Source organism: Oryx dammah, unplaced genomic scaffold, assembly GCF_014754425.2.
Source record: "Oryx dammah isolate SB20612 unplaced genomic scaffold, SCBI_Odam_1.1 HiC_scaffold_25, whole genome shotgun sequence".
Classification (NCBI taxonomy): Eukaryota; Metazoa; Chordata; class Mammalia; order Artiodactyla; family Bovidae; genus Oryx; species Oryx dammah.
In genome coordinates this window covers 60,394,383-60,417,488 of record NW_024070209.1, presented here as the reverse complement: position 1 = coordinate 60,417,488, position 23,106 = coordinate 60,394,383, and the positions used below count along the sequence as shown (strand labels likewise).

General features: G+C 38.2%; 1 protein-coding gene across 8 annotated transcripts in view; it reads right to left on the bottom strand.

Annotated features, from left to right (window-relative positions):
* The window catches only part of EHBP1 (EH domain binding protein 1), a 344,879-nt gene that overhangs the window by 273,170 nt on the left and 48,603 nt on the right, over positions 1 to 23,106 (bottom strand). For all 8 annotated transcript variants that reach the window (XM_040224015.1, XM_040224017.1, XM_040224019.1 and 5 more), the window contains exons 3-4: positions 15,751 to 15,808; positions 7,239 to 7,334 (exon numbers count right to left, since the gene is read on the bottom strand). In XM_040224015.1, the coding sequence (XP_040079949.1) occupies positions 7,239 to 7,334; positions 15,751 to 15,808 (154 nt within the window). The remainder of the gene's footprint in view (positions 1 to 7,238; positions 7,335 to 15,750; positions 15,809 to 23,106) is intronic.

Below are 23,106 nucleotides of genomic sequence, written 5' to 3'. Positions count from 1 at the left end.
ACTCTGCTGTACAGCAGAAACTAACACAACACTGTAAATGATCTATGCCCCAATAAAAATTAATTTAAAAAAGAAACCCAGGGACAGATAACTTGGTGAGTGAACTATTAAGAAGCACTTTTTGTGCAGTGTTCAGTCCCTCAGTCATGTCTGATTCTGTGACCCCATGGACTGTAGCCCACCAGGCTCATAATATTAAGACACAGATATCCTAATTTTTATACCTCTAAGTATTTTGAACTCAAAGCATTACTTGAGGCAAGGTTTTCTTGGTGCAGAGGTTACATATTATAAACATCTGGAATTTCAAAGTACTGCAAAGAACTTCATAACCTACACAAAATGACAAATCTGACGTTGATACCCTCATCTGCCCTCCATCACCAGAGGCCTGAGAAAGGGTAACAGATCCTACAACCAAATGCAGCTTTTTTCTAAATGAGTCACACTTTAACCAAGTATTTGGCAAATATTTATTGGCTACTTATTATATAAGGAATTACAGAGGCGTTATACGGATTCAAACATAGTTGTCCTTGCTTTCAAAGACAAATACAACTAATCTAAATACACAGATGATGAATGAAATACATAGTTTTACTAGAGATTAGAAGACAATACATTTCTTAGAGGAAGGAACAGGAAAAGCTTTACGAGTGAGGAAGCATTTAGGCTAGGTGGGATTGTACAGGATTTCCACAGACACTAGAGTAAGTAAAGGTGAAAGGCGACAGATTTTAAGACATAAAAGGAAAAGCAGTGGAGCAGCATCGTAAGTGCGTTTAACTTATTCAAGTTGAACTTTATGTTTTAGAGGTGGGGGAGGGATGGAGGTACTGAGAGTGAGAGTATGTGCAAACAGAGGCTATTCCCCTACTGTGTCTCATGGACCACATGCTTCTCATAGGGAAGCTCCTTACGCGTGACTGATTCCACTACAGTCTATTATTAACCTTCAGTTTCTACGGCCACAGCTGAGTTTGGGTCCTCATCACTTTGTGCCTAGGCTATTTCAAGATAAAAGTAACTGCAGCATTCAGTCTCTCTTGCTCTCCAATTAATCTTGTACACAGATTAATTCTCCTAAACCACAGTTCTGACCATCTAAGTACCAACCAAGAGTTTTTCAATGATCCCTACAACCTATGGGATAAATTTCAAACTCCTTCATTACTTCATTTTTATTTTTCTACCTTAAAAGTATGGTGACTAGCTGATTCTGAGCTGTCTTAAGGCAACTGTGACAAATCCACACAGTGTAAATCCACACCGATATCATAAAGACCTGCCAAAAAGGAGTTTATTTGGTGGTGACGGGCAGGGGCAGGCAGGAAACAGTAGAAAGGAAAAAGAGGTAGAGAACTCTACTTAGTACTTATTTCCCCAGCCTGTCCCTGCCCAGGTTTGTGAAGGTTTATGGAGAATGACTACTGTAAATATAGGTTAAAGGATTTTTTTCATGAGAGATTTAGGACCCAAATAGTGCTACTTTAGAGACCAAGTAATGGTGTGACACAATGCTTAGGAAAAAGATATATTACTACCCTTCCTGCTTGCCCCCCACCCACTGTTGAAGAATGCAGCCTAGCTCTAGTGCAACTTTTACAATTAATAGGGGTGTGTGTGTGTGTGTGTGTGTGTGTTGCTCAGTCATGTTCAACTCTGTGTGACCCCTTGGACTGTAACCAGCCAGGCTCCTCTGTCCATGAAATTCTCCAGGCAAGAATACTGGAGTAGGTTACCATTTCCACCTCCAGAGGATCTTCCCAATCTAATTAATGGGGTGTGTGTGTGTGTGTGTGTGTGTGTGTGAGCCAGTCTCCTCTGTCCATGAAATTCTCCAGGCAAGAATACTGGAGTAGGTTACCATTTCCACCTCCAGAGGATCTTCCCAATCCAATTAATGGGGTGTGTGTGTGTGTGTGTGTGTGTGTGTGTGTGCGTGCGTGCATGCGTGCGTGTGCGTGCGTGCGTGTGTGTGTTGCTCAGTCATGTTCAACTCTGTGTGACCCCATGGACTGTAACCAGCCAGGCTCCTCTGTCCATGAAATTCTCCAGGCAAGAATACTGGAGTAGGTTACCATTTCCACCTCCAGAGGATCTTCCCAGTCCAGGGACTGAACCCAGGTCTCCTGCCTTGAGGAAAGATTCTTTACCGTCTAACCCACCAGAGAAGTTCCAATAGTAGTACTGATAATACGAAATATTTGCAAAGCACACACTCTGCCTCAGTCACTGTGTTAAGAGTTTTAATCATCACAACTACTTATGAAATAGGTATCATTTTTATTCCTAGTTAAAAGAACAGAAAACTGAGCCTAAAAGATGTAACTTCCTACAAATAAGTGTTAAAATTACGTGCCAATTCTAGGTCTGACTGACTTTTAGCCATGTTGTTAGTTCAGTTTTACCTCTGTGTTCCAAGGGACCTAGAAAAGTACCTGGAACATGGTAGTTTCTCAAGAAAACTTGATTAATGAATTAATGAATATATGCCTTGAAACTTAACAAATATTGAATTGCACCTTATAAGTGATATACATTAATTGTCAAAGTTGATGAAACATTTTTTAGAAACACAGATGAATATTACCCATAACAAAATAATTTTAATGGGGCCAAGGTTCACATCTGATAAGGCAAAGTCACTAAAAAGATGTTAAAGGAGGAACAATAATGTTCATTTTCAAGTTACTTTAAAATGGTATATCTACAAAACTCATTAATTATGTTATTGACTAAAAAAAAATTAGTAATGAAAGTTGCTTCCACCTTGAATCAATTAAGTCTATTACCACTGAACTAAAGAGAAAAAGCGAAACAGCTTAAAGAGCCATTTCCCTTCTCAACCCTAAAAGGCTTTTTTTCATTTATCAGAAATAGCTGTTTTCAAACTAATTCAACTTTCAAAATCAAGCGTGCAGGCTAAAGAAATTAATTTCTGCTTGAGTGATAGAAAATTGAAACTTCTTGATAACTTTTTTAAAAGCACTTTGTCTATGAACACACCTCTGTGAATATGAGTTCTTTCCTATTTTGCAAATTTCAGGATTAAGTAAATTGTGAGACTTTAATATAAGTAAAAGAAAGAGGGAAATATGAAAAAGCTTTCCACTTGAATATTTTAAAATGCTGTTCAAAAACAAGAATCAAAAATTAATATGAGAGAATGAAAAGCTATATTTTGTTTTGTTTTACTTTTTGGTTCTTCTATTACAACTCTGGGAAGATATGGAGCCAGGAAGATAAAGATATTTAAAGATATTCACTGAAGAGAAATGTATAATACAGCAAACTGGGAAGGAGGGAGTATTTGAGTTTATTTCCCAACAGACTAACATTTAAAAGACAAAAAGTTCAGTGATAGGATTTGCTGAACATTCTCATTAGTACTTGAAAACTACTTACCTTCTAATCCTCCAAGTAATACATTTCAACAGCCACTTTCAACTCAAAATCACTCAGTTAGTGCATATCCTTTGCCTAAACACACAGCTGTCAGCCATTTATCAGCTCTCTTCTAACCCCTTGTTGTCTATCATCATTTTTATAAAAGTCGTGTAACTATGTCCATTCATTTGCTTTAACAATAAAAACAGACTAAATCAAAACACAGAAGATTACTTAAAAGTTTTCCTCAAGCATGTCATAGATTCCACCGTGGTAATCTATATTCAGAGTGGTTTTTACTACAGAATAGGCCGTGCGATGTAAGTGAGTGAAGTCACTCAGTCATGTCCGACTCTTTGCGGCCCCATGGACTGGAGCAGCCTTCCACGCTCCTCTGTCCATGGGATTTTCCAGGCAGAGTACTGGAGTGGGTTGCCATTTCCTTCTCCAGAGGATCTTCTCGACCCAGGGACTGGACCCAGGTCTTCCACATTTTAGGCAGATGTTTTACCATCTGAGCCACCAGGAAAGTCCTGCGATGTAAAACAAACCCAAAACCAAACACACAACAACCACAGCCCATGGCTAAATCACAGTGTGACCGGGCAAGTTACCTTCTTCCTTAGTTTCCTTATTCATACAATGGAAACAATTCTAGAACTTCAGGGTTACTTTGAGAATTAAATGAAATAGTACTCTAAAGGTACTGTTGTTAACTACCAAGCTTACTATATCACTTTGGTAGCAGAGGTAGGAGCTTCCAAGGTAGCTCAAAAAGTAAAGAATCTGCCTGCAATGTGGGAGACCTGGGTTCGAGCCCTGAGTCAGGAAGATCCCCTGGAGGAAGAAATGGCAACCCACTCTATTATTCTTGCCTGGAGAATTCCATGGACAGAAAAGCCTGGTGGGCCACAGCCCAGGGGCTCACAAAGAGTTGGACACGACTGAGTGACTAACACACACAGAAGAGGTATGGATGGGGAAGGGTAGGAGGTTAATAACAGGCTTTTACGACAGCTGACTGAAGGGTGATAGGATGATTCTGATCTTTCCTGAAAAAAAAAGGAAGAGGAGCTACAACCTCATGCCTTATTTCTCTCTGGCCAACAGTGTATAAATGATATGCATAATCATGGGATGTTATAATGTCAATAACAATAGTACTACAACTGTAAAACACACATAAAGTGTTAAGAATCTTTCATAAAATAGAATATCTGTGAAACACAGAGCATTTGAAAGTAGTGTCCCATTGATGGGTTAATACATTAACATTCATTATGCTGCTTTGTTCTATTGATCTCTTCTGTAGTTCCAGAGCACATCAATTAATATATTGAAATACAAAATCAAAAGTACTTTTTTACACAGTGATTTCACACTTGAAGCCATGTAACTTTGCTCTACTTAGATGTCATATCTTATAGTATTTAGTGGATTTTCACAAGTTTATTTTACTAAATTATGCTCAATGAGATGTCCTCCTTCATTCTATCCTTTTGCAAAAGTAAAGTCAACATGACTGGAATGATTCAAAGAAGAAATAAAGCATTTGTTTCCTATGCACTACTTCTAAGAAGGCTGAGACATATTTGTCCCCATCTTTTTTTTTTTTTTTTTTTTGAGCATGTAAGAAATCGGTTCAGTTCAGTTCAGCTGCTCAGTCGTGTCCGACTCTTTGCAACCCCATGAATCGCAGCACGCCAGGCCTCCCTGTCCATCACCAACTCCCGGAGTTCACTCAAACTAATGGCCATCGAGTCGGTGATGCCATCCAGCCATCTCATCCTCTGTCGTCCCCTTCTCCTCCTGCCCCCAGTCCATCCCAGCATCAGAGTCTTTTCCAATGAGTCAACTCTTCACATGAGGTGGCCAAAGTACTGGAGTTTCAGCTTTAGCATCATTCCTTCCAAAGAAATCCCAGGGCTGATCTTCAGAATGGACTGGTTGGATCTCCTTGCAGTCCAAGGGACTCTCAAGAGTCTTCTCCAACACCACAGTTCAAAAGCATCAATTCTTCAGTGCTCAGCTTTCTTCACAGTCCAACTCTCACATCCATACATGACCACAGGAATGGACCTTTGTTGGCAAAGTAACGTCTCTGCTTTTGAATATGCTATCTAGGTTGGTCATAACTTTTCTTCCAAGGAGTAAGCGTCTTTTAATTTCATGGCTGCAATCACCATCTGCAGTGATTTTGGAGCCTCCCAAAAAAAAGTCTGACACTGGTTCCACTGTTTCCCCATCTACTTCCCATGAAGTGATGGGACCAGATGCCATGATCTTCGTTTTCTGAATGTTGAGCTTTAAGCCAACTTTTTCACTCTCCTCTTTCACTTTCATCAAGAGGCTTTTTAGTTCCTCTTCACTTTCTGCCATAAGGGTGGTGTCATGTGCATATCTGAGGTTATTGATATTTCTCCTGGCAATCTTGATTCCAGCTTGTGCTTCTTCCAGTCCAGCGTTTCTCATGATGTACTCTGCATAGAAGTTAAATAAGCAGGATGACAATATACAGCCTTTACGTGCTCCTTTTCCTATTTGGAACCAGTCTGTTGCTCCATGTCCAGTTCTAACTGTTGCTTCCTGACCTGCATATAGGCTTCTCAAGAGGCAGGTCAGGTGGTCTGGTATTCCCATCTCTTTCAGAATTTTCCACAGTTTATTGTGATCCACACAGTCAAAGGCTTTGGCATAGTCAATAAAGCAGAAATAGATGTTTTTCGGGAGCTCTCTTGCTTTTTCAATGATCCAGCAGATGTTGGCAATTTGATCTCTGGTTCCTCTGCCTTTTCTAAATCCAGCTTGAACATCTGGAAGTTCACGGTTCACATATTGCTGAAGCCTGGCTTGGAGAATTTTGAGCATTACTTTACCAGCATGTGAGATGAGTGCAATTGTGCAGTGGTTTGAGCATTCTTTGGCATTGCCTTTCTTTGGGATTGGAATGAAAACTGACCTTTTCCAGTCCTGTGGCCACTGCTGAGTTTTCCAAATTTGCTGGCATATTGAGTGCAGCACTTTCACAGCATCATCTTTCAGGATTTGAAATAGCTCAGCTGGAGTTCCATCACTTCCACTAGCTTCGTTCGTAGTGATGCTTTCTAAGGCCCACTTGACTTCACATTCTGGGATGTCTGGCTCTAGGTGAGTGATCACACCATCGTGATTATCTTGGTCTTGGAGATCAAGAAATTGGTTAGGAAAGTAATTATTCTAGTGCTTAGTTTCCATATGTGTGAGGACTATTTTAGAACGTTAAGAAATAGAGAAGACATTCAAGAAAAAACATATATAAAAAAGTAAGATATATGAACAGCTATATTTTTTGGATCTGGACTTTGAATTTATTTCCAGAATTTTTATTTTAAGCTATAGTATTTATAAGCCAGCAGTATTAATAAAATATTTATCAAAAACACATTTTAAATTTACCTTCCTATATTAACATCAATAAAATACCATATATCAATTTTAAAACACATCTTGTTTTCAGTCAAACAAGGCTAACAAAATGAGACTCAGGACAAGAATTCCACAAACCTCAGCTTTCCACAGAAAAAGCATTTTAAATTTTCCTGCAGGTAGAATGTAGGAAGCAATAAAAGAAGTGTTCCAGTTCATCTTAACTGGAATAAGTTCAAAAAGACTCTCAAATTATTTGGACTTTATACACCATGAAACACCTTGCATTGTTATAAATTGCTACATCTCTAAAAATAACCCATATTAAAGTCCTTACTGCTCATTAAGGACTCAAGTGTGTCAAACAGTGAATACTGAAATATTCCATCATTTATAACAATGATTGCACAGTAAATCCTATAACCTATAAAAATGGAACTTACCTTAAAAAGTGTCACAGTGATCTCAATATTTTCAGGAACAGGCCATACGACAACACCACGGTATGGATTTTTTATTCCAGGCTGCCAGCTATGAGCCTACCAAAAAAAAAAAAAAGTCTTCAACCTGAAGTACAGAAAATACAATATTAATAATTTGCAAAGATACATTGACCCTATTTAACTATCCATTAGATCTGTCTTCCTAAAACAAAAAATGATTAGTCAAATAGAACTTTTTAAGCATCAAACTTAGGCCATGATCACTGGTGGCTCAGACGATAAAGAATCTGCCTGCAGTGCAGGAGACCTGGGTTCAATCCCTTGATCAGCAAGATCTCCTATAGGAAGAAATGGCAACCTACTCTAGTATTCTTGCCTGGAGAATTCCATGGATAGAGGAGCCTGGCGGGCTACAGTACATAGGGTTGCAAATAGTTGGACAAAACTGAGCAACTAACACTTAACTCATGACAGTTGTATCACATGTAATCTACAGATTACTATCTGTAAACAAACATTTACCCTCTCCTACACACACACACACATGAAGATAGAAAAATGTGATGCATCATATTTTCAAAAGCTATTTCAAATATTTTATTTATTTATTATTATTATTTTTTACTTTACAATATTGTATTGGTTTTGCCACATAAGAAATCAGGAGAAATATTTTAAAAATTATTTTGTGATCTCAGAACTTAAAGGCAAATTCAAATAGGTGGGCAAACAATGGAAATAGTGACAGACTTGATTTTCTTGGACTCCAAAATAACTGTGGACAGTGACTGCAGCCATGAAATTAAAAGACGCTTGTTGCTTGAAAGAAAAGCAATGACAAACCTAGACAGTGTTTTAAAACGCAGAGACATTACTTTGCCTACAAAGGTCCATTTAGTCAAAGCTATAGTTTTTCCAGTAGTCATGTACAGATATGAGAGCTGGACAATAAAAAAACGCTGAGCGCTAAAGAATTGATGCCTTCAAACTGTGGTGCTGGAGAATACTCTTGAGAGTCCCTTGGACAGCAAGGAGATCAAACTAGTCAATCTTAAAGGAAATCAACCCTGAATATTTACTGGAAGGACTGATGCTGAAGCTCTAATACTTTGGTCACCTGATGCGAATAGCCGATTCATTGGAAAAGACCTCAATGCTGAGAAAGATTGAGAGTAGAAGGAGAAGGGGGTGACAGAGGATGAGATATTGGATGGCATCATCGACACCATGACTCTAAGCAAACTCCAGGAGACAATGAAACACACGGAAGCCTAGCATGCTGCAGTCCATGGGATTGCAAAGAGTTGGACACAGCTTGAGCGATTAAACAACAAATCAGAGAAAAGTAGCCTTGAGAAGGTAACAAGAGCAGACCATAGGAGGCGAATCAGATCATTTAAACATGGGAAGAGTCTTCTAGGGAGATGGACCAGCAACTGGAAAGGTGCTGAGGCAGTTAGATAACAACAAGGCCAATGTGGCTGGGGCAGAGTTAAAGAGAAGAGCGGTAGAAGACAAGACTAGGGAAATCATGGAGGGCCCAGTCATACAAGGTTCTGGCAGGCCATCCAAAGATTCTGGCTTTTAATTCGAGAGAGATGAGAAGCCACTGGAGGATTTTAACGGAAGAATGATGATCCAAGTTACATTTTTTTTAGCTCTAGCAAATCTATTCAGAATAGACTCCAGATGTTTGAGTAAATTCCAGGAGAAACAGTGAAGGACAGGGAAGCCTGGCATGCTGCAGTCCCTGGGGTCGCAAACAGTTGGACATGACTGAGTGACTGAACAACAACAACCAGGTGTAAGAGAGGAAACAGGGAGACAATAAAGAAGCTATGCAATAATCCCAAGGAGAGTTGATGGTGACTTGGCTTAGGGTGGTATAAAAATGGTATGAAGTGATCAGATTTTTTTAATTTTTTTATTTATTTTTATTTTCAAGACAGAATCAATAAGATTTTCTGTCTGACTGTATGAACGCAAGTAGCCAAGGATGACTGTATGGCTTTTGCCCTTGAGCAAGTACAAAACAGTAATTGCTATTAACAAATACAATATAAAACTGCAGAAGGATCAGGTTTGGAAAATCAGATTAGGAACTTGATTTTATACACATTAAATCTAAGATGCCTATTAGATATTCAAATGTAGCTATTTAACTAGGCAGCTGGATATACCTGCCTGGAGTTATAAATTTGGGAATCATCAGCATACAGGTGATACTTAAAGCTTAAGGGTGGATATAATCCCACGGGAGTGACAGGAGGGAGGAAGGGAAACAGAGAGAGGGAGAAAATAAAGGTTCAGGAACTGAACTTTGGAGCACAACAGTAACAGATCCAGGAAATGAGGAGGAATCAGTAAAGAAAGGTCAGTAAGTAAAAGGAAAACCAGAGGCAAGTGGTTATTCTGAACGTCTAGTGGAGAAAATATTTTCAGGAGACACAAACAATTATCTGTGCCAAATCTTGGTGACAGGTCAAAAGGATGAGGTCTGGAAAATGACCCTTGGATTTAAGAAAGCCGAAGCCATTACTGACTTCACAAGAGCTGTTTCAGTGGACTGGATCAGCATGGGTTCAAGAAAGAGCGGAAGAAAGACACTGAAGCTAAGCACATTCAACTTCTCTGGGCTATTTTGCTGAAAGAGAGAGAGAAATAGGTTAGTGCTAGTACGAGAAATATTGTCAGACCAGAATTTTTTAAGTAAGACAGAAATATTTTTAGGGTGACGGGAAACAATCAGTTGAAAGGGAAATTTTAATGATGCAGAAGAGAAATAATTGCTAGAGTAATGTCTTTAACAGTATGAAAGGAGACAGATTGGCTTGTGCTGGGAACACAGATCATTTTTCCGTAATAATAGAAAAGAAGTTAGAGTACTTGAGTGCAGATGCATGTCAGGGAGCAGATTTAACACATCTGAGAGGACACTGAGAGGACATCTGAGGACACTGAGACACAGACTTGACCAAGACCACACAGCAAGTTAAGTCGCAGAAACTGGATTTGAATCCACAAAGTGGAACTGAGAAGTGATCAAGATCACAGAAACTTACGTCCATGTAAATCTTATCATATCTTGTTGGTTAAAACACCAGCAGAATACTGTAAGTCAACTATACTTCAATAAAAAACAGAGACTTAGCACACCACAGCCAGTGGTAAAGAACGGAGTTTTCTTGATTAAAAAACATCTCCAGAGATTCTTCTATTCCCCTGCCTTATTTCTATGCCTGCTGACAGTCCTAGAACACAACTCCACAGAGTAAACAATCTGAATTTTGAAAAGTAAACTGCTGCTATCTTAGATAATCTCTAATTAGAACTCCTCTCTATATAGTCTACATACTTAATTCTGAAGATTTGTAACAACTGTAATTCTCATGTACTCTAATGACAGATCAAGCTATTTCTCTAGTCTCTTCAAACTTCTCATAATTATATTTTCATAGTCTCTCCATACATTGAAAAAGATATAATAATTGAATTTTTCTTATTAGTGACAGTAGAAAAGATAGCATTTGAACAATTTTGAATTTTAAAAAGTACCATCAAAGAATTTTAGACCTGAAAATATCCTTAGGAGATCTAATCAGGTACAGATAATGAAACTGAAGCAATAAAGAGTAAATGGCTTGCCTGAACCCATAATAATAATCTGTAGTAGAACCAGCTCCATGATTTTCAAGTTCAGGGTTCTTCACCCAACCAACATTACAGCCAGCTCTATTTCTGATTCACACAGTAGTCAAGAAAATAGTCTTCAGTCCCTAAGGTCTTAACATTTATATGCATGAGACAGAGATCAAAAGTGTGAAAAGCAGGGAATGTGGAGACCAACAAACAACTGGGCAGAATTAGAAGACAGTGATATTAAGTAATTACCTAATGCTGGTCCTCTAAATGATCTCTTTCAATTCTCAGACCAGGATCAGGAAATGGTAATTAGACTGCTGAACAAACAAAACTACTATCTGCTTAACAAACTAAAATCTTTTTTCTTTTTTTAAATAAAAAGAGATAGAAGGGTGCTAGTTCCCAAGTTGCTGGTATGCCACCTTTCTATCCAGCAACTCTCCCCAGTGACAGAAAAGGTCCACCTAAGTCAGAGCTCTGGCTTTCTGATGGTCTTTTTAGTGACTGTACAAACTAGCTATGTTAAGACACAGTAACAATATCAATTAGTTCAGCTTAGTATCTGACAGTGTCAGCTTCATAATGTCAGCTAATTATTATATATTAGAAAAAGAATGAAAAGTCTAATACAGGCAACTAAAAACAGCTGTGGTACTAAACACCTAATTGTACAGATCCAGGGAGACAGTACTTTAGGTTCTTAGGAACTTTATTTTTAAAAAGTATCTCATGTTGGCAATCATCAGCACTACAGGAATCCTGATCAGTTTTTAATCAGAGTAATAGAAAAGATTTCCCTAGAAAATAATTCAGTATAAAACATATACAGCTATTTAGCTCCTTAATATAGTCCAGAAAGGTGGGTTATTTAATCATTTGCCATCATCCTAGTACAGTTAATGGTAGAAAGGATGAAGCCATTTTCACTTCCACTCATATAAATTGTTTCACCTTTTAATCGTATCAGAGATCCTTTAGCAAAGGCAGACCTAGGGAAAAGGTAACATTTATCAGTTTTGAGTACTGACTCTTATAAGATGTCTTATTTTCAAATTATTTTATATCATACCTTATGTAAAGGACCTGAACCTAATATGGAACTAAATACAGATATGGAACTAAAAAACCTAATATGGAACTAAATATTCACTTGTTACTTCTGAAATTTTTCACTGAATAAATATAACTATCATTTAGTTTTTAAATTGATGATTTTCAATTTATAAAACTTCATCTATGCATACGTTTAGGAAGTCACAAGTAAAGTTGTCTTAGAGCTGCCCACATCATAGTCTTTAGTCAAAGATCTACCACTACACCCACCCCTTCATGATACCACAGCATATTGTTAAAGGCTATACAGGTGCACACTGCTATATTAAAAATGGATAGCCAACAAGGACTTAATATATATAGCACAGGGAACTCTGTTCAATGTTACATGGCAGTCTTGATGGGAAGGGAGTTTGGGAGAGAATGGATACATGTATATGTATGACTAAGTCCCTTTGCTGTCCACTTGAAACTATCATAACGTTGTTAATCAGCCATACTTCAAAACAAAATAAAAAGTTTAAAACAAAAACAACAAAAATACAGCTTATAGCAAGGAAGTAGAAGTGGTAATGCCATCCAAAAGCTGGTGAGGACTTTCAAGCTCTTCTCTCCCTTTGGAATTCTCCCATCTCTGTGACTTTAAATTCCTAGTTTGAAAACTAGGTTTAAGGCAACAGACTACTCTGCCATAACTTTTCTTGTCTATTACAATTTTCCTGCTTCCTTTGTCCAACACTATACTGAAAAATAATTTATTTAAGCATATACAATTCAACTGCTGCCTGAAAATAAATTTGCTATAAATGCCATGATTTGAAGATAAGAGGCAGGAAAACTGCCTATTGTAATAATTACTCATGGTAATTATTTTGTAATTATTCTCCCAATAAAAAATGATTCTGCAATGGGTTCTTTATATTTAATTACAAAAATAGACATGTATCCAAAGAAAGTGAGCAAAACACTGAGAACTAAACTTTAAATCAAACAAGGCAATGTGCCTTATGATTTTACTGTCTAATCTGTTATCTGGGTATCAGATATAAGTTTCAATCCACCAATATAAAAAGGGTAGATAACCAACCATACTTCAGTAAAATAATTTTTAAAAGACAGATATATTCAGAAACAGGCAAGATAAATACTGAGTTATACACAAGACCAAAGAGAATGAATTACTGTGTAGTTCAAACTCTTTCCAGAAACAAACCTAAAAGTAAAAACCAGACTATTTTCTGCCCAAAGGTTGTAGAGATCTATTTTCCCTGTAAGTGATTTCAATGGGACTTAGCAGCAAATAATGTGTATTTCAAAGGAAAAATGTCAGAAACAGAAGAGTGTTTCAGATGAAAACAATGGTTCTACTCTTTGGATTTAATATAACTGATAGTTAATTTTAAAAAACAATAGCTGGGGACAAGCTAGCTTTTTTTTTTTTTTTTTTTTAAGAATTCCAAAATGCCACGGATCTCAAGCTCCTCAAAGTTTTTCTAAAAAGTAATTTGTTTAATTTTCACATATCATAATCACTTCTTTTATAGCTTCTGGAACTGCTTTTTACATCCTTATTCAGCTGTTGTATACAATGTATAAAACAGCATTTCACACATACATGAATATATATTATGTAAATTTCAGGCAGATTCTTTACCACTGAGCCATCAGGGAATCCTGTAAGCTTACTATAGCATATGGGCTTCCCTGATGACTCAGTGGTAAAGAATCCACCTGCAGTGCAGGAGACTCGAGTTTAATCCCTGGGTCAGGAAGATCCCCTGGAGAAGGAAATGGCAAACCACTTTAGTGCTCTTGCCTGGGAAATCCCATGGACAGAGGAACCTGTGGGGCTACAGTCCATGGGGTCCCAAAGACCTGGACATCACTAGAGTGACTAAATAACAATAATAAGCTTAATACATTGTGAGTTCTCGTAACTTTTCAAAAGTACATCTATAATGTTTCAAGAGAAATATACAATGATTTTAAAATATCCAGAAGGGATCTGAAATATTAGAAGCATCACAACTGGAAAATAAGTCCAATAAGAAATAGTTCCTTCTAGAAAATATTGTATTCTGAGAAAAATCAACCTGTATTTCATATGTTTGCATTTCACCATTTAGATTCGATCAAAATTTAATATGATGTAAAAAAGAATCTGGACCTAAAAGTTATCTGACTTTGAAAATGCAATTAAATTAAAAGTATACTTAATTTCAACTATGAATATTCTGAATCGACTTTTAATCTAAAGCATTTCATTATGTTTCATAATGTTTTAAGAAAACAATTAGTATCTAGTTACTAACAAGAGGGAAATCACTTTCTGTTGATAGCAAAAAACATTTAGGGTCTAATGCTTATAGTTAATAGTCAGATTCCACTATCATACTTACTGGATAACCTAATAGTGTTCCTTTCCATAAACGCTTAAGACCCATTCAGAAAAACTGATAGACAGCCCTAAGCCTATTTTCAGAATCCTTTCTCATACGTAAATAGATAAGAAAATATTACAGATCCAAAATACCCTGTCTCCAAACTACATATATATGCTTTGAAGAAGATGCTATTCATTAGGTGAAGCAACTGGACCTTTCCTCTATTGCTGCGGGGGTATGCTGAAAGTTAAAAATGTACCTAACCCTATTGTCCAGTGATCCTCCTACTAGTTGTTTGTGCAAGAGAAAATATTTGTCCCCCAAAATACTTTTACTGCTGCTGCTAAGTCGCTTCAGTCGTGTCCGACTCAGTGCAACTCCATAGACCGCAGCCCACCAGGCTCCCCTGTCCCTGGGATTCTCCAGGCAAGAACACTGGAGTGGGTTGCCATTTCCTTCTCCAATGCATGAAAGTGAAAAGTGCAAGGGAAGTCGCTCAGTCGTGTCCGACTCTTTGGGACCCCATGGACTGCAGCCCACCAAGCTCCTCCATCCATGGGATATTCCAGGCAAGAGTACTGGAGTGGAGTGCCATCGCCTTCTCCAAAATACTTGCACAGTAATGTTTAAAAGAAATTTAGTCACAATAGTGAGTATTCAGAATACTCACTGGAAACAAGCCATACTTTCATCAACAGATGTATAATCAAACTGTAATATATTCACATGATAGAATAATACTCAGCAAAGAAAAAAATTAATTACCAGTATTCACAAATTTTCTAATTCTGAAATTTAATTAAAATTTAATTTCAGGTAAAATAAATGAATTTTTTCTTTACGTGTATCACAGTCAATAAACATGCTTGTAATTATTGTGTGCCTATAAACACATGTTCAATCTTACTTGTCTGTAGACTGGAATTTTAAAAATATCTAAACTGGTTATTGAACATTTAAAAATTCTGCTCCACTCCCCCACAAAGCCATAAGAACAAAAGATTAAAACCTCTGAAAAATCCAACTTCTTCTCTTCTGTAACCTAGCAAATGGACTCAGATAACTCATCATTATGTGTGCCCTAACTCCATCTTCTGAGAAGCTGAATAAAGTAATTCTAGATACAATTTTTAAGTGATCTTTATTTACTCATTAGTTCATGATATTCTAGCACAGAGATGCTAAATAACTATTATGTTATGTAAGGCCACCAAATCCAAAATCAAAACTCAGGTATCTGGCTCCTGTCTAGAACTATAATACCAAGACTACATATAGTACCTAATCAATCATTTTAGTAAAGCAGATTATAAGAATAACCCAAAATGTCAAAAAATATTTTAAAATATTCTTCACTGGGGCCAGATAAGCTTAATAATTAGACCAAAAGTTACATTCAACATTTGGGTAAGAAATTTAGAAAACAGACAAACCTTGGAAGACTTCCTTCGGCTTCTTCTTGTCCAAACTACCACCAGCTTATCTGGTTGCCTGCCAAACAGGAAAGATTAAGTAAAATTTATCTTAAATCAATAAAATTTAGTTTTAGCACCTTTAAAAGAACAAAAATGTCACCTGCTTTAGATTACATGGAGTGGTTACACTAACAATAAAGCCCTATAAATTACTCACATATAGTAGATGCAGAATATAGACATGATCTAATTTAAATGACTAATATTTCATCCATATGTTTTTCTAAAAATACTTTACCAAGTAAATTCATTAGGACAAACCAAGTAAAATAAAATACTTAGACTATTTTAAAAAGAAAAGCACATACATATCTCTCATCTAAAACTATATTTCCAACACATTATCACTTTAGAGAAAATAAGCATAAAAATAATATTTCCAAAATAATTTAAATCTGTGGTTTATACTACTTTAGCATATCTGTATCTTATGAACAATGCTTATGATTTTCAAAACCTTTTTATAATCTATCATCTCAACTATCTTCAAGAATATAATACAATACTGAAAAATAGGCAAGTACATTCTGACAAGAAGCCCAGGGTACACTGGGTTTCCCTAGTGGCACAATGGTAAAGAGACTGCCTACAATGCAGGAGATGCGGATTTCATCGTTGGGAAGATCCCCCAGTTTAAGGAAGTGGCGACCCACTCCAGTATGCTTGCCTGAGAAATCCCATGGACAGAGTAGCCTGGTGGGCTAGAGTCCATGGGGTAGCAAAGAGTTGGACATGACTGAGCAACTACACCACCACAACTATATTCTGGAAAAGTTAAAAAAAACTCATCAAAAGCTCTGGCAGAAACAAGACTGAAATACAGGTCTTTCCAACCTGAGATGCTGGGAGCAGCAGCCAGATGCAGAAATTCTAAGTTACAGATGAAATAGAAGAAAGTTTCCATGGAACATCAGAGTGTTCATCTAAGGATATGAACCAACGGAGAAACAAAACCGTGTTTAACACAGAGAGAAACAGAATAGGACAAGACATGGAGACGGGTGGTGGGGTACATATAGCAACATGATAACAGAGCTGGGCAGAGGGTATGGATCAATGCTGGCAGCTTAACAGTAAAGGGACTGAGTATCCAAACAGTTAAGCTACCTTGTTTGAAAGCATTGGTGGCTTGCTGGAACACTTTACCAAGATTACTACAGTAATCTTTCCACTATGTTCTTATCTCCACATCTCCAGCCCAACCTCAACTTCTAATTATACTTCTGCAATACTACTTTAGAATTGCTACAGAAGTCTTTCTTAATTATTATTATTTTTTTTTTACTATTCTAATAGGGCTCTTATACTGAAGGTACAACAAACTGGCACTTGAAAGTTGAATTTGACAGATTTGACCTAAATAGAGTTCCCTTATTTTAAGCTTAAACTTTAGAAAACATTTCTTGGGACTTCCCTGGTGGTCCAGTGGGTGAGACTCCATGCTCCCAATGCAAAGGGCTCAGGTTCAGTCCCTGATGAAGGAACTAGAACCCACATCCATGCCACAATGAAGACCTAGCTCAACCTAAAAAAATAAATATCTTTTAAAATTTCTACTTAAATGCCTTCAAACAAGTTCCATGCTATCCAGATTACTAAAGCCTCCAACACTATCAACTTCTTTCCATCTGACCAGCTTCATTCTTCAGATGATCTACTTAGTCCCTGTATATATTTGACCCTTCGACATCACAGCATGCAAGATAGCATCCATACTCCTGACTGTGGTTTATAAGGCACCTCATCACCTGACTCTGATTTTCCAGCTGCAAAACCTACAAATACCTCAAAGGCATCTTGCTTTCCAACCAATCCCTGAACATTTATTCAATCTCTTCCCATCTTTTCATGTTTAAAATCTTTTTTTCTTTAACCTCCTTTCTCTCCTTTTCTATCTGATAAATGCTTAATTCATCTCTACAAAAACCTGACCATTTCTCATTTCATTCCCACTTTAACCCATATCCTCAACCTCAGGCAAAGTTAATTGCTTCTTCTACCTGTATTTCCATTAACACTCTAAACATCTCTATTTTAATATGCTATATGCCCTGGTGGGGCATATATTGGGCTTCCCTGGTGGCTCAGATGGAAAAGAATCTGCCTGTAATGCAAGAAACCAAGGTTCAATTCCTGGGTTGGGAAGATCTCCTGAAGACGGGAATGGCTACACACTCCAGTAATTCAAAATCATAAGCTGATGATATCACTCTAATGGCAGGAACTAAAGAGCTTCTTGATGAGGGTGAAAGGGAAGAGTGAAAAAGCTGGCTTAAAACTCAACATTCAAAAAACTAAGCTTATAGCATCGGTCCCATCACTTTATGGCAAATAGATGGGGAAAAAATGGAAATAGTGACAATCTATTCTCTTGGGCTCCAAAATCACTGTGGACAGTCACTACAGCCAGGAAATTAAAAGATGTTTGCTTCTTGGAAGAAAAGCTATAGCAAACCTAGACAGCATATTAAAAAGCAGACATCACTTTGCCAACAAAGGTCCATATAGTCAAAGCTATGGTTTTTCCGGTAGTCATGTACAGATGTGAGAGTTGGACCATAAAAAAGGCTGAGTACCAAAGAATGGATGCCTTCAAATTGTGGTGATGGAAAAGTCTCGAGAGTCCCCTGGACAGGGAGGAGATCAAACCAGTCAATCCTAAAGGAAATCAACCCTGAATATTCATTGGGAAAGACTGATGCTGAAGCTCAAACTCCAATACTTTGGCCATCTGATGTGAAGAACCAACTCATTGGAAAAGACCCTGAAGCTGGGAAAGATTGAGGGCAAAGAAGGGGGCAGCATGGACAGATGGTTAGATAACATCACTGACTCGATGGACATGAATTTGAGCAAATTCCAGGAGATAGTGAAGGACAGAGAAGCCTGGTGTGCTGCAGTCCGTGGGGTCTCAAAGAGTTGGACATGGCTGAGCGAATGAACAACAGTACAACAACCCACTCCAATATTCTTGCCTGAAGAATTCCAGTGACAGAGGAGGCTAGTACACTACAGTCCAAGGGGTTGCAAAGAGTTGGACACAACTGAGTGACTAACAGTTTTCTCTTTTTCACTTCATGCTTTCTATTACATTATTTGTTATTATTTCTATCTTCTCCACTAGATTGTGTTCCTTTATCAACCATATCTTATTTATTTTTCTATTTCTAGCAACTAATACGGAGAAGGCAATGGCACCCCACTCCAGTACTCTTGCCTGGAAAATCCCATGGACGGAGGAGCCCTGGTAGGCTGCAGTCCATGGGGTCGCTAAGGGTCGGACACGACTGAGCGACTTCCCTTTTACTTTTCACTTTCATGCATTGGAGAAGGAAATGGCAACCCACTCCAGTGTTCTTGCCTGGAGAATCCCAGGGACAGGGGAGCCTGGTGGGCTACCGTCTATGGGGTCACACAAAGTCAGACATGACTGAAGCGACTTAGCAGCAGCAGCAGCAACTAATAAGAATCTGGTACAAAGCTGAGGCTCTATGTACATTCACGACTAAATGAGAGAATCTGCAGCTTATTTGAGCTTTGCAGGCATCTTCACCTTGGATGCACATTGGAACCTCTTGGGAAGCTTTTTTAAAATATTGATATCTAGGTTCCACCACTAGAGAATCACATTTAAATGTCAGGCCTGGTATGCAGACTTTTAAAAATTTCACAGTTGAGTGTTATGTCCAGCTAAGGTCGAAAACCATTCTTTTGCAGGGAGAGTGGTAAGCAATCCCCACACTCCTGATTTGAAACAGTGAGGCATTGTGATGCTGTGATGGCAACAAGGGTGACCCCCCTTCTCGATATCATCCTAGTGCTACCTGCACTACTTGCTGCCTCCTTCCAACCTGGCCTCTCAGCACCTTCCTCTCCTCCACCCATTCTGATCTCATGTTTCAGAATATGGAAGCCTCTTACTGTAAAATAAGAAAGTCAGGAAGGGTGGTATCCTAACCTACATGCCTGAAATCCCAAGAATGTAAATAGAACATAAGTTACTTATTTGAGAATGCCACCAGAGATTAATAAACTTTTTTGTGAATCCAAGTTATGTCCAATTTTTAAAATGTCTTCACTAGAAATCTCCCCTGGAGAAGGGAATGGCAACCCGCTCCAGTATTCTTGCCTGGAGAATTCCATGGACAGAGGAGCCTGGTGGGCTACAGTCCACTGGGACGCAAAGAGTCAGAGATGACTGAGCAACTAACACACACACAGTAGAAATCAGCTCCCCTTTACATTACCAGGGACAAAGTAACACAGAAAGTTTAAAATAAAGAGCTGTGCTGTGAGTTACTGTTCTTACAGAAGAATACCAATAACCACACAACTGCTGCTGCTACGTCGCTTCAGTCATGTCGGACTCTGTGCGACCCCATAGACGGCAGCCCACCAGGTTCCCCCGTCCCTGGGATTCTCCAGGCAAGAACACTGGAGTGGGTTGCCATTTCCTTCTCCAAACCACACAACTGGTTGACCACAATTAATATTTTAAGCATTTATGCTGTACTAGAAAATAACCATTAAATATTTACTTATGTGCACACAAGAGGCCAGGGATAGAGCAACTGTGAGAGTTTTATCCAACTACCAAAGAAACTATAATTATACGACTTTCTATCAGTAAAGTCAGGACAACCTGATATAGCCCTGTTTTAGAGAGAATTCAACAGTCAAATATTTAAAATTTCTACCCCATTCCCTAAGTGACCAGGAGCCCTGCACATAATACATATACAGACATATAAACACACATGTATATATTCATATATAGGTATTTACACATATGAATATTTTATATATACACACATAATATGTACACACAGACACACTGCCTATGAGTTCCACTGCAAAATTTGAAGCCTCTGGTGGGCTTCCTCAAGGGAGAAAACTTTACATTTAAAAATAAGGAATGTTATCTTTCTGGAAATTATATTATACAGGTTACTGATTCTCTGAGAGGTTTTCCTTTAATAAAATGTCCTTTTTGTCCCTCTCAAGGTGGAATGCATCAAAATTTGAGGAATAAAGACACTGAAGATCTGTGCCTCATAATAATTGTACCTAATTATCATTTCAAAAAGTAGCTATATACCCATATAAACGGCAAGAAAACAGTGGCTAAATTCCAGTTACTCAAGGTTTTGCTCTCTCCCCCATGTTCCCTTTTCCCAAACTTCCAGGGCTATATTTCTCTTATATTCATGTATATCCTTCTAATTTCTCCACATGAAACCTCAAAATGTGTGACTTTTATTGATTTACTCCTATCTGTTTCCAGGGCTTAACCTTAGCTACCTGGAATACCATATTCTTGATAAACATATACTGATAAATTATCTCAACTCAATCAATGTAGAGGAGTCTATAAATAAAAAATAAAGCCAAACTACATGAATTTAAATTTTTTAAAAAGGGATTTCCCTGGTAGTCCAGTGGTTAAGACTTTGGGCTTCCACTGAAGGGGGTGTGGGTTCGATCCTTGGGCAGGGAACTAAGATCCCACATGCCATGCAGCATGGACAAAAAGTAAATGAATGAATAAACAATAAAATAAAAATTTACCCTCTATCATACCCTCAAAATCCTTAAAAAGCAACAAGTTCAATCTGAAGGTGGCAAGACTTAATCTCAACACTGTGATTCTGATGCTAACTTCTGGAGAGGAGGAAGAACAGTAGGAAAATGGAAGTGGAAGAAGGAAAAGATATCAGAGTTACAATGAACCAATTTATAAAGCAATAAACTGTATCTTTCTTTTGTCTGCAAGTTGTGGGCCCCCCTCTTTGCCACTAGTGATCTGTAACACTGTGTATCCAAGTAAATTTAAAGAAAAACATTCCTGTCTTAAATTTAGACTCCTGTAGTTATGACCAACCTAGATAGCACATTTAGAAGCAGAGACATTACTTTGCCAACAAAGGTGCATCTAGTCAAGGCTATGGTATTTCCAGTGGTCATGTATGGATGTGAGAGTTGGACTGTGAAGAAAGCTGAGCGCCGAAGAATTGATGCTTTTGAACTGTGGTGTTGGAGAAGACTCTTTGACAGTCTTGACTGCAAGGAGATCCAACCAGTCCATTCTGAAGGAGATCAGCCCTGGGATTTCTTTGGAGGGAATGATGCTAAAGCTGAAACTCCAGTACTTTGGCCATCTCATGAGAAGAGCTGACTCATTGGAAAAGACTCTGATGCTGGGAGGGATTGGGGGCAGGAGGAAAAGGGGACAACAGAGGATGAGATGGCTGGATGGCATCACTGACTCGATGGACATGAGTCTGAGTGAACTCCGGGAGTTGGTGATGGACAGGAAGGCCTGGTGTGCTGCAATTCATGGGGTCACAAAGAGTCAGATGAGACTGAACTGAACTGAACTGATTATTTTCCATTCTCATGTGTGTCACTTATTCGAGGGGTAAGCTGTGAGAAAAATTCCAAAACCATCACATGAAAACCAGTCTTATCACTTTTCAGAATCACAATAAGCATCAACAAGTATTTTATTGAATGCTTATTACATTCCTGGCACTGTGCTGAGCAATGGAGATACAAAGGCAAAGGAAGACAAGCCTTGATCCTCTGGAAGCTTACAGTCTTAGTGGTGTGTGAAAGTCACTCAGTCATGTCCAGCTCTTTGCAATCCCAAGCACTATACAGTCCATGGAATTCTCCAGGCCAGAATATTGGAGTGGGTAGACTTTCCCTTCTCTAGGGGATCTTCCCAACCCAGGAACCAAACCCAGGTCTCCCGCATTGCAGGCAGACTTTTCACCAGCTGAGCCACAAGGGAAGCACAAGAATACTGGAGTGGGTAGCCTATCCCTTCTCCAGCAGATCTTCCCGACCCAGAAATCAGACCGGGGTCTCCTGCATCACAGGCGGATTCTTTACCAATTGAGCTATCAGGGAAGCCCATAGGCTAGTGGAGACACAAACAATTAAGCCAACCACCTAACTGCAGGCACAACCTTGGGGAAGTACTAGGAGACAGAAAGACCTTATACAAAGAAGGATCCATTTAGAAATATCTCAGGAAATATGTACACTGACCAAAAAAACCTGCCCAATTGCTGAGATTGCCTAATTAAGAATTTGTAAAGAACAAACAAAAACACATAATTTACAACATTTTAAAGTCCAACAAAAGACGAGTGACTAATCACAGTACATCTGTCTACTAGAATATTACAGAGCTGGTAAAAATATTTTCTAAGAACGTTACAAGCATAGGGCAATGCTTGGGATATCATGTTAAATTTATTCAATAAATATTTATATTTCTGTCTTATACCATGTAACAAAAGAAGACAC